This window comes from Aulonocara stuartgranti (assembly GCF_965226115.1).
Source record: "Aulonocara stuartgranti genome assembly, chromosome: 10".
NCBI lineage: Eukaryota > Metazoa > Chordata > Actinopteri > Cichliformes > Cichlidae > Aulonocara > Aulonocara stuartgranti.
The window spans coordinates 21,261,067-21,273,722 of NC_138946.1; the positions used below are offsets into that span (position 1 = coordinate 21,261,067).

At 40.4% G+C, this 12,656-nt stretch overlaps 1 protein-coding gene across 1 annotated transcript; it reads right to left on the reverse strand.

The window, feature by feature from the left end:
• Window positions 1-61: 61 nt before the first annotated feature.
• Window positions 62-12,656, reverse strand: wdr44 (WD repeat domain 44). The gene is made up of 20 exons (XM_082550160.1): window positions 12,111-12,656; window positions 11,291-11,324; window positions 9,760-9,837; window positions 9,018-9,618; window positions 8,632-8,780; window positions 8,434-8,529; window positions 8,185-8,321; window positions 7,797-7,880; window positions 7,579-7,685; window positions 6,965-7,116; window positions 6,707-6,845; window positions 3,127-3,191; window positions 2,925-3,041; window positions 2,716-2,838; window positions 2,420-2,611; window positions 2,191-2,292; window positions 1,602-1,717; window positions 1,322-1,449; window positions 1,105-1,239; window positions 62-1,011 (listed from the first exon to the last, which is right to left on the reverse strand). The coding sequence occupies exons 1-20, from the start codon at window positions 12,185-12,187 to the stop codon at window positions 923-925; spliced, it is 2,721 nt and encodes a 906-aa protein (XP_082406286.1). The 5' UTR covers window positions 12,188-12,656; the 3' UTR covers window positions 62-922.

Genomic DNA, 12,656 nt, shown 5'->3' on the forward strand with positions numbered 1-12,656 from the left:
TAAGATGATTCGTGAGAAAAAGCATCAAAATGTTAAGTTAATGACTTGTCGACAAGCACTCTTTTAGTTTGTGTGGATTTTTATTGAGGAAAGTAATAGAGCATTTGTTTACAAAAGCATTAAGTATGCAATGTTACACAGTAAATTTACACAACTGTTTTATAGAATGAAATGTGCTTTCATTGAACAAAGAAATGTATCAAAAGTACTTGACCCAATACTGGTTCTGAAACACAGATTTAAGATGCCCAGCCCCGATCATTAGTAGCCACACATCTCCTGCACTGAAATGTTTGTTATCTGCTGAAATATTTGATAAAGTGAGAGGAAAGCTTTAGAAGTGTAATTTAGAAAGCAATCTAGACTCTGTAGGCACGAATATTTTGTAAATGACATTACAGTCCAGCTTTAGACACCTTGAGACAAATGCGTCTTAACACAAGACATGAAAATCTGCCCAACATCAGGGCCTTGCTTCTCTAAATTTCTTCTGAAATGTGGTAGCCAAAGAAAGCATAAGGTGCCCCATACTGTTACAGGTAGTCTTCTAGCTATATTCAGCCCTGACCATACCGCCTGAAATGTACACGTGCGTATCTGAACATATTTAGTTTCTGTTCACGCTTGACATGTCCAGATCTTTCGTTCAGACCAAACTGTTCACAGTTGTCTGGTATCAAAGATTTAAAAACAAAAAGTGGTAAGGAACCTCACTTTGTCCATTTACAGTCTATTTATTCCACCTATTCCCTTTTATTTTAGGGTCCCTGTTTACCAAAAACCGCTACTACAGACAACTTTGTCTCAGTACCATTAGGTACTTAGTGACCTTACAAGGCTCTGAGACAAGTTGTCCTCAACCTTTAGGACTGATCACTGATAGACGGGCCTGAACCTGAAGAGCCAAGAGCCTCTAAAATGCTCAGTATTTTTTTACATTGATAAAAACCTTGATGGCTCCAGTGAAGTCAGCGGAGAGAAGAACTTCTGTGTGATCTGTCTTTAATGCTCCTGCAAAGAGAGAAAATGGCATTGCAAGTTTACGACACTGAACTGTGATGTTTTAAGAAATCTTGAGTCATATGCAAATTAAAGGGGGCATACCTGAGGGTATCGTTTCAGAGTCTGTGGAGTCCAGGCTCTTACACTCTGCTTCTGGCTTCTCTGCACCACTCTCCTGTGGGACAATAAGGCCTGGGTGGGGTGCGAAGATGGCTGACGTAACCACAGCGTTGTGTGCTGAAAGAGAAAAACTCTTTAGTGGCAGCCCCATGGCTGCTTACATTAAACGGTGTTTGCCACTTAGCATAACCACAGTTACCTTTAATCCCTTCCCAGAAGTCATTGCGGTCCCGCCGTACAGATGTGAATTTACTCAAGTCATGGTAAGTGCTCCAGATGTATATGTACTTGTCCTCTGAGCCGCTTACAATGAAGGAGTAGTCGTGACTACAGAAAAAAGGCCAAACAGGTTTACTGCAACATACTGTGTCAATACAACAACAACAACAACAACAACAACAACAGAAAGAGCTTTTGTCCATGCTTAAGGTTAGAAACTGACAAAAAACAAACAAACTAGAAGCAATGTACACCCTTACCTGAAGCTGGCCTTAATCTGGCTGCTACTGTTGACATAACCCTTGTACTTCATTGATAGAGACAAGTCCCTCAGGTCATAAAGGCGAATGCGGGAATCATTTGATGTCACCAAAATCTATGGGCAAAGGGTACAGTTCAACATTTGGCATTTCACAAGTCTTACAGACACGACTTGTTACACTGACGACTAGGGCTGCAGCTGTCGATTATTTTAGTAATCAAGTATTCCATCGATTAGTTCAATGAACCAGCGCCTATCAGCATTCTGAAGTTTGCCCTGGACTTCGACTCAAAATTTTGTGCTGTTAAAAACAAGACTTTAATTATTAACATCTACACCATCATAATGTTAACAGCAATTCAGCAAAACCCAACAGCTCCAGGTCAGTCCCTCAAAGTTTTACTGACCAATATCTTTAAATATTAAGATTATATTTTATTTCTCTTTATATATTTTTTTTATTCTCTTTAAATCTGAAAAATTAAGCTATGAAAGCCTTGAAATAAAGATGGTCTAGTAAACCGCAGTTTACCAAGCCCTATTGACGACCCACCGCAGACGTATTTGTAGGGATGGCCAGCTGTTACCTTATTTTCTCCAGGCAGAGGTTCAATGCCAGTGATCTTGCGTCCCACTTTGTTCCTTCCTCTGGTGGACCGCACATGAATTTGCGTGTGGTATTTCAGACGCTAAAAACAAGGTGCAAACAGAAAAATGCATTTGCTTCATATTTGAATGGATGTGTTCATGAAAAAAAGTACTATAAAGAAATAATTAAACCATGTATTGGCTGGATGAAGCAATGTATGTGTATACCTCTGTGTCATAGAAGATACATCGACCATCATAGGTGCCAATCACTGCATATTTCCCATTTTGGCAGAAGTTGGCAGCGGTGATGAGCCGGGTTTGGCCATCCACCTCATTCCACAAAGCCACCTTCTTATCTGGAATGTTCCAGAGCCGTAGTTTTCCATCTAGAGAGCCGCTTAAAAAGTACCTGTCATCCTGGGTAAGAAGAAAAAAAAAAGTACTATGAATGGAGTCTGTGAGACAAAATAATAGATGTATGATTTGCGCTGAGAGCAGTAATGCAAGGTGACTTAACGTACCCTGGGATGGAAAGCAATGGCTGTGACAAAATCAATGTGCTGAAAGCAGCAGAGACACTCTCGCCTGGATATGTGCCATAACCTGACTGTTTTATCCATGGAAGAGGAGAGCAGGAAAAAGTTCTAGACAAAAAATTTTTTGGAAAAGATGAGACAAGAGAGAAGAAAATGTGTGGGGGTAGAAAAACTTAACAGGGTGCTTTAATCACCTTTGACCAGGATAAGTCCAACAGATCAGCCGTGTGACCCTTGTACTTGCAGAAAGGGACTTGACGGAAAGGGGCATTTCTATCTTCCGTGTCTGGGTCCTCTGGAATACAACTCGCCTACAATAAAAATGTCACTTAGGTACACATCTGGAACAAAAATGGCTTAAAAATGTCTGATTTTTGTGTTAGTGTCATCACTCACCCCAGTCTCAGTGTCAGATTTAGAAGAACATAAACTTTCCTGAGAAGGAGAAGGTGACACTCGACCTGGAGAAGAAAAAACAAAGGAAGGTTTCTCTAACAAGAACTTGAACATCTTCTGGAAAAGTCTTGAGTCTTAATTTCTTTATATTTGGCTAGGAAAATGTTAAATAGGTGTAACAAACTATTTACTAAAGCATGTGTAAACATACATCAGATGCAGTATATAGGGCAAAAACAGAGTTGGCAGCTTGAGAAGCTTTCTGCTCATTTCTTTAAGTAGTCTTCAGGAATGGTTCTGCAGGCCTCTTGAAGGACATTCAAAGCTGACTGATAGTGTTTCACTCCGTTCTTCTATCCAGGTATGCCTTGTTACACTGACTGCCACATGTTCAGAAATATATGTCAAAATCTGATTTTTCTGCATTCAAAATTTCTTCATTTTTGATCTCCAGTAGCACTGGAGATCCTCGTTGTGCAACCCCTTTCCTGATCCCTTCCATATATGCACTGACAACTTAAACCAGAAATGCCAAATTTGGATCCATCACTCCATGAGACCTGCTGTCACTGATTTTCAGCCCAGTTTCTGTGTAACTTGGCTTACCTCAGGCTTTTCTCCCTATTCTCCTTCCTTAAGAATGGCTTCTTGAAAGCCAACCTTTCATTGAGACCATTTCTGATGAGGCTTCAGTGATCAGGTGATGGACCAGCACAAGGTCCTGCATCTTTCAGGTCCTTTGCTTGACCTTTTCCTATGTCTTACTGGGGATTTATGCTTCAGTGGGAAATCTATGCCATAGCTACATTGTAACCACAAACCCCTCTGAAAGCCTAAGGTGTAACCTGACGTGCACCTCCCTAGAAATGTAGCTACATATCAGGTAAACACAGTCTGTTTAGAGTCCCTGTATGCATTTCCAGCTACCTTTTTGCCAGGGCTTTTGAATTTATCACTGAGAGAATACCAATCACCATGTCAGTATAATAAAAAAATAATCATAGCATCAATATACAGGGAGTGCAGAATTATTAGGCAAATGAGTATTTTGTCCACATCATCCTCTTCATGCATGTTGTCTTACTCCAACCTGTATAGGCTCGAAAGCCTACTACCAATTAAGCATATTAGGTGATGTGCATCTCTGTAATGAGAAGGGGTGTGGTCTAATGACATCAACACCCTATATCAGGTGTGCATAATTATTAGGCAACGTCGTTTCCTTTGGCAAAATGGGTCAAAAGAAGGACTTGACGGGCTCAGAAAAGTCAAAAATAGTGAGATATCTTGCAGAGGGATGCAGCAGTCTCAAAATTGCAAAGCTTCTGAAGCGTGATCATCGAACAATCAAGCGTTTCATTCAAAATAGTCAACAGGGTCGCAAGAAGCGTGTGGAAAAACCAAGGCGCCAAATAACTGCCCATGAACTGAGAAGAGTCAAGCGTGCAGCTGCCAAGATGCCACTTGCCACCAGTTTGGCCATATTTCAGAGCTGCAACATCACTGGAGTGCCCAAAAGCACAAGGTGTGCAATACTCAGAGACATGGCCAAGGTAAGAAAGGCTGAAAGACGACCACCACTGAACAAGACACACAAGCTGAAATGTCAAGACTGGGCCAAGAAATATCTCAAGACTGGTTTTTCTAAGGTTTTATGGACTGATGAAATGAGAGTGAGTCTTGATGGGCCAGATGGATGGGCCCGTGGCTGGATTGGTAAAGGGCAGAGAGCTCCAGTCCGACTCAGACGCCAGCAAGGTGGAGTACTGGTTTGGGCTGGTATCATCAAAGATGAGCTTGTGGGGCCTTTTCAGGTTGAGGATGGAGTCAAGCTCAACTCCCAGTCCTACTGCCAGTTTCTGGAAGACACCTTCTTCAAGCAGCGGTACAGGAAGAAGTCTGCATCCTTCAAGAAAAACATGATTTTCATGCAGGACAATGCTCCATCACACGCGTCCAAGTACTCCACAGCGTGGCTGGCAAGAAAGGGTATAAAAGAAGAAAAACTAATGACATGGCCTCCTTGTTCACCTGATCTGAACCCCATTGAGAACCTGTGGTCTAGGGCTGCACGATTTTGCATAAAATGAGAATCACGATTTTTTTGGCTTAGAATTGAGATCACGATTCTCTCACGATTTTCTTTTCCAGTATAAATATTTATTGCACTTATTAACTGCACATCAACTTCGTTGAAACTGAACATAAAAACAATAAACAAACATAAAAACAACAATTGTCTCATGTTTTGTTGTTGCCGCAAAATGTTGTACTGCTTGAAATTCCGTCTCCACTGTTGCTCGACACTGCGTGTATAGAGCAGGTAGTGCAACAATAGAAAAATAACACAGCACTGTGTAGCGTTTGTCTAGGGTGTTGATCATTTTCCTAAATCCCTCGTTTTGCACAGTGTTGATGGGAGCCATATCTTTGGTCAGGTGATAAGTAATAACCTCCGTAATTTCTTTGTGCCTGCGGGAGTTCGACGGGTATAGGGAAGCGCTGTATAAGATTCCCGTTATTGATGTTTGGGTGGTTGACCGGGACAGATTTTCTCCTGTCACTGACGTGCTCACCGTTGTTTTTTCCCCTGCTAATACCCTCACGTGGTATAAGGCTCCGCCCTTGTCATTTGTTGAGCAGGAAGAGTGAGCGCTTGTTTTCATGCAGATTACGTCCCGGATCAGATTGCGGTACAATCGTCGTCTTTTTTTTTTTTTTTTTTTTTTAATCGTTGTCATTTGGAAATGAGATCGCACATAAGTATGAATCGAGATCGCGATTTTCTAACGATTAATCGTGCAGCCCTACTGTGGTCCATCATCAAATGTGAGATTTACAAGGAGGGAAAACAGTACACCTCTCTGAACAGTGTCTGGGAGGCTGTGGTTGCTGCTGCACGCAATGTTGATGGTGAACAGATCAAAACACTGACAGAATCCATGGATGGCAGGCTTTTGAGTGTCCTTGCAAAGAAAGGTGGCTATATTGGTCGCTGATTTGTTTTTGTTTTGTTTTTGAATGTCAGAAATGTATATTTGTGAATGTGGAGATGTTATATTGGTTTCACTGGTAAAAATAAATAATTGAAATGGGTATATATTTGTTTTTTGTTAAATTGCCTAATAATTATGCACAGTAATAGTCACCTGCACACACAGATATCCCCCTAAAATAGCTAAAACTAAAAACAAACTAAAAACTACTTCCAAAAACATTCAGCTTTCATATTAATGAGTTTTTTGGGTTCATTGAAAACATGGTTGTTGTTCAATAATAACATTATTCCTCAAAAATACAACTTGCCTAATAATTCTGCACTCCCTATAATAAACACTCACAAATGTCAGCAGATTCCTGGAGGGAGATTGCTGAAACTATCGGTTCCATACTATAAATTTAAAATCGTTTCTTTGTTATGTTGTCTGTAATAGTTCAGAGAGACTCAAGACGACTTAAAAAAAAAAAAAAAAAAGGCTCCTTCAAAGCAAAATGACAGGCAGCTGAATTCTTTTTCCCCCCAAATAATCAATTATCATACAAATAAAAAAGAAATCAAATATGTTGCTAATGCGCTTACCTTCAGTATTGTACTTTAATCTCATATTATTGAAGTAATCAAACGCTGTTTTCAGGACCCAAATGCGAACCACGTTATCTTGGCCCGCAGTTGCCAGCAGCCTCCCGCAGTGAGAAAACTTCATTGTCCAAACTGCCCCCTTAAAAAAAAAACAAAAAAAAACAAAAAAAAACACAAGCAAACAAAGATCTCTTAATACAAGCATGTAGTAGCACACAGTGTGTCAGTGCATAAAATAACATGGTACAATAATCCCACCATGTGCTCTCCACTGAGGTCCTGCACAACCTTAATCTGGTCAAAGTCAAAGGGACCCTTGAAGCTATGCGCTGCCTTGAACTTGGCCTGCCTGGTGTAAGGCATACCCTCATCGTCGCTCGATGATGGATCATCCTGATCTGTATGGAAGACTGAGCGTAGGATAAACAAAAAGAAGAAGTGTATCAGGGTTATTTCACAAGCCTGTGTTGGCATTTGGGATATTCTTAAAGTCAGACCCATTATGCTCATTACCAGGTCCATATTTCTGCACTCTTGGACTCATAAGGGTTCTGTGATAATAGTCAGAGCTCTAATAGTGAACACGTACAACTGAGACAGAGTCAAAGACTATTTATTTTCTTGTGTTCAAGAAAACTGTATTTTTAATGCATTTTTTTCTTTATGGTGCTTAAAAAAAGCACACACTAAAAACGGTGTGTGCACACAACTTGTTATACCGACAACTAGGGTTGTAGTTGGACAGGACACTTTCTTGTAATGTTTAGTAAGTTATCCACAGGAACATGAATATAGGCTGTATGGTTTTTAAAAAAAAATACAACTGCCTCTGCACAACATCCTTTCACTTCCTTCTCTTTTTTTTTTTTTACCTTCATCACGAACACTTTTCACTTTGTTGACTGCCTTCTCTCCGTACTCCTCAGCCAGATGCTTGGCCTTCTTCACCGACTTGCCGAGGAATTTTTTAAACTGGGTCCTGGTCAGAAATACCAACAAACCATTAATATACTTTAAATTAGATGATGTTGTGAAAGAGGGAAATACACTAAGTTTCAGCAAAAGGCAACCAAAAACCACTAGTCCTTACGTTCTCTGTTTTAGTTTTCCACCGTCTGTGTCTGTCATTGGAGTCTGAGTCTTCTCATCATCATCTGACTGTGCTGCATCATTCCTGCAAAGCCAAAAATATATCAGCGTCGTCTCGAAACTTTACCAGGTTCTTGTTTTAGATGATAAAGCTTAACCATGTTTTCCATGGGAAACTTATGTGAGCAATATCAGTGCAACCCATTGTAATCAACTTATTCCCTCAACAGGGAAAACCTTTTCTGAGAATCTGATCTGAAGGTCAAGTGTTTGGCTTCACCCTAATCTTTCCCTCATTGACTTGTTTAATAAGCTGTGATTTGAACAGTTTTAAATTGAATTTGACAACAGCAACACGAGCTAACCCACGTAAATAATGTTCTGCTTACGTGATGTACTCCTTGGTCCTCCTCATAATGTGCAGAGTGAGAGGGTTGATCCCAGCAGGAAGTTTCTCCTCCGCCTGAATTAGAGGAATTTCTTCCCCAGTGTCTAAATTCTTGATCATCACACTGGCCAAGATTTCCTGTTTTAAGATGCCCACAAGCATATTTTTGTTGCAATGACGACCGGTGCCAGGAATGTGTCGATTTTAGGTTGTGGCTTGGACTCAAGCACACACAAAAACTGACTCTTACTTCATCTGTCAGTTCTCTGCCAGAATTTGACCGAGGACGTTGAGGGCCTGGGGTCTGTCCTCCGCTCTGAGATGAGGTCTGTTCATCTTCATTTTCCTAAAAATAAATAATAAAAATAATAAATAAATAAAATAGAAATTACTGCACAATATTTAAATTCCTTTTTTAGCACCAAAAAGAGGTCTGAGCCTCACTCACCTGTGCCGTCACCACCTTGTCTCCACTGGTAGCACTGGCCAGATCCAAGGAATGCTGCAGCTCTTTGGTTAGACTCCTCACAGTGCTGCCAGGAGACAGGAGGCCTGATGGCTCCAGAGAATCACTGCAGACCACACTGACAGCAGACACTGGAAAAAATCACGCAACACAACAAAAAAAAACTTTATAAGAAAAACCGTCTTCTTTTTCTGTCTGCTTTATGTTAGTGTGATTCATATGATGTGGCAGATAAGTACATAGACATACATAAAAGATAAAGACATTTTAACACTTGTTTAGTAAAAAGTAACAGTTTAAAATCCCACACTGGATTGATGCAACACATTTGACATTGAGACCCATTAAAATCGCACTGTATTGCCTACCTTCCAGCCCACTTGGCCTAACACACTCCTGTGACTTCTTGGTAGGTAATTTCGGCCGAGATGGTGGCGGAGGTCTTGCAGGAGGACCCCCGCTTGGAGGGGGTGGGCGTGAGGGAGGAGGCTTCTTTGTGCTAGCTACAATGTCTGGCTCCACTGTGAACTGCTGAGGTTTTAAAGACCCAGAGGAGTCCGAGTCAGCTGGCCTGTCAGTCAAGGGAACCTGGTCTAAGATGTCAGCCGGTCTTGGCTCCTGACCACCTTCTGCAACCGCAACAGACAGGCTGGGCTGACTCTGTCCTATGGTGCTGGTGATGTCTGGAGGCTGAACATGTTCTTGTGAGCCAGCTGATGGCCCTGGGAGACCTGTGGGCTCGAGAGCAGGTATAGAGCACTCGCCGTTTGATACTATGCTATTCCGTTGTTCCTCTGGCCTCTCGACAAGCTGGGGTTCAACAGCTGGCACAGCCAGCTCCCCAGGGAGCCTGTCACCATTATTCTGCTCATTTGGCTCGGCTGCTACATCAACATGCAGCTGATCTAACAGCTGAGCCACCTCACCTACGTCTCCCTTTTGACTCTCTTCGATGATACTATCAATGATCTAAAAGAAGAGAAAACACAGTCGATTTAGCAATACAACATCTATTTTTTTACGTTATAGCTCATCTCTAAGAAAATGTGTTTCTCTTTGCACAGAACTTAAAACAAAACTCTAAACAAGGATGAGACTAGAGAAACATACCTGTAACGAATCATCTTGCTGAGTCTCAGAAGTGGCACAGCTCAAATCTTGCGCAACGTTTACTGAATTGTGCAAAAGCTGTTTCGAAAAAACAAACAAACATATAGACCATTTACCAACATGTACTTACAATACACACACACACAGGAGAAATATCAACAGTAACATGACAGCTAAATTACAGTTATTCAGGCGTATCCACACAAATGGAAACCTAGAGATGAATTGTTTATCTATCTTATGATATTCATCAACACAGTCTTGGAGGTTATGTTATGTAATAATTCTTTGTTGACCTTTATATTAATTCCTTGTGTAACTGCCAGCTTATGATATAACAAATGGCTTTTCTAGATTGAAAGTAATGTCTACATCTTGTTACCACTCAAAATGTGTATACCGCTCTCCTATTTTGGTCCCATTTCCTGCATGGAGTGAGGTCAGGCGATTGTTGTCTTTAACGTTTGCATCACCTTGCAATAGCATATATATTATTTTTGTTTTTCCTTGCAATTATTTGTGCATTTCATTGCAGTAACTTGTTTTCTCTGACAGCCTGCTTTGCATTCCTGATGATCCATTTGAAAAGTTCGGTTGTTTGTTGGCCCAGATCAGGTCTTCAGTGACAAATGTGTCATACTACCAACATACAGTAGCATTAAACTCTTATCCTGGACAGCTATCAGCATCATCTAACATGTAACTAACATCATAACAATGTTGGTTCAGAATCAAAATTGCAAATGACACACACACACAAAACCACTGTGAATAATCAATGTTGCACCACTAAAACTTGTCACAGCCATAACTGTAAAAAACAAGTCTTGACAGCAACGATCTCTAACCCAACTCTGCAGTCATAAGTACATATACAGCTGAGGGTGTCCTGACTCTCACTGCTGTCACAACCAGCAGCAGTCTAGAATACCACATGACACCACATCATAAAACAGTAAAGCCTTTTACGATGAGTCAGATGAAATGCAAACCTTTTTTGCGAGGTCATGCAAAAAAAACAAACAACAAAAAAAAAAACATGCAAAGTAATGCAAATTTCACTGAGAGTTAACATAAAGGTAGTTGTCAAAAAAACATTACATCGCCATGAGCTTGGAGGGGACCTTGTACAATTAGTACACAAAGGTGTTTAGGAACGGTATTGCTCATAGCCGTTTACACACGATCACCAAGGTACAGGTAAAAATATGCACCTTTCATAGGGATAAACATGGATAAAGCAAGATTAATAAACATAACTGGAAAATGCATAGATCTCTATGTTTTTTGTTTTTTTTACTGTAGTCACCCCTTCCCAAAGGTCATTCAGAGACAGGAAAACTATAGACAAGCTACAAACTAATAGTGTTTTATGTGTGTGTCCGTGCGCATATATATATGAATTTGAAAAATCAAAAAGTCACTATTTTGTTGCCATATTACTTTGAACTATAGAGTAATCATTCCAAGAGCAACTCAGAACAACCCGTGACACCTTGTTTCAACAGTGCCTAGATTTAAATAAACATACCTGAGGTGAAGGAATGACGAACTTTGCGGGAGACCTAAGAAACACAAAACACGTGGTTTAAAACTGATATAGGCTAAACTTATAAAGCAGAGAAAAAAACCCAAATACAACACAAAAATCTAACTTTTTATAATTTTACCTGTCACCTAAGCAGTTGAGACAATGAATTAAATAACTTTTACCCCATATATAACTTTTGATCAGAAGAAATAATAGAAGCAACAGAGCACACACTTTAAACATTTACAGAGTGGTTCAGTAACCGCTTGCTTTTAAGCAGACACAAAATGCACCTTTAAAAGTTACATTACATTATTAATCTCTAATCGAGCTGTCATACAGCGGATCATACAAAAATACTGTTTTGTAAGCTACTGCTACCTTCAGTCGGGTTTTTTTTTTTTTTATTCCAACAAGCTATGTTTTGGATGAAAACTGTAAATTTGCATTGTGGTTTCAGCTTTGATAAGAAACCTGTTCCTTCAGTCCAAATCCTACTGTCATCATGTGACTTGTGAGTGTTTTGAGGGTTAGACTCTCCTGTACCTGCACTGAATAGCTGGTGAACATAAGCACTGTATGACAGCATATAATTAATATTCGGCATCTAAATACAAAACAGACTGGGTCGTATTTTGCACACGGCACATGACCTGGCTTTGAAGCAGCTTGAGTTCATGCTTTTCATGAAAGAATGGCCATTTTGCAAATCTAACGTTAGCTGTCAATACTACGCTAGCTAGATATATATGAGACAAGAAAAAAACAAGCAATTTAACACCGTTTTCAAAAGTAATATTGGCAAAACGTCTTTTCTTACACTTGTGGAGACGGAGTAAAATTGGGGTCCTCTGGAGCATCATAGAATTCCTCCGTGTCACTTGTATCTGACGCCATGCTAACGTCAATGTAGTTCGCTAGCTAGCCTAGTTTCCAGGCAGCTGTGTATAAGCCTAACCTGCCAATGACTGAAAGGTATTACATATGCGCTTGTAACGTCCTCTATGTTAACACTGATATTCCATTGCCCGAGCCCGGGAGTCGTCAAATAACAACTTTCCGGTCCAACATTACGCTGCAGCTAACAAATGTAATCCTGTCGAACGACTAAGCAGCACTTAATGCTAACTAACCCTGACCCTCTTTTAGATCTATCTTGCACAAAGCACAGTATCGACCGAAAAAAACGCCACAAGCGAGTTTTTTGTTATGCTTTTTCACAACATTACACACTTGATAAGCTGTCAAGCTAACAGAACCAGAGAACCGCGTCATAAACAAACCAGCTACACAAAAAAATACATCCTAACGAAGCAAGGGAGGGGCACAGGCGCCCTCTTGTTTCTTCTTCTTTTTCAATGGCGGT

What these genes read in the sequence shown, in the direction of transcription:
- wdr44 (XM_082550160.1), bottom strand. Translation starts at nt 12,187, where the DNA reads ATGGCGTCAGATACAAGTGACACGGAGGAATTCTATGATGCTCCAGAG. An exon ending in AGCAAGATGATTCGTTACAG is followed by an intron (nt 9,619 to 9,759) that starts GTATGTTTCTCT and finishes CTCTTCTTTTAG; the next exon opens with ATCATTGATAGTATCATCGA. An exon ending in GAAAAGTGTTCGTGATGAAG is followed by an intron (nt 7,117 to 7,578) that starts GTAAAAAAAAAA and finishes TCCTACGCTCAG; the next exon opens with TCTTCCATACAGATCAGGAT.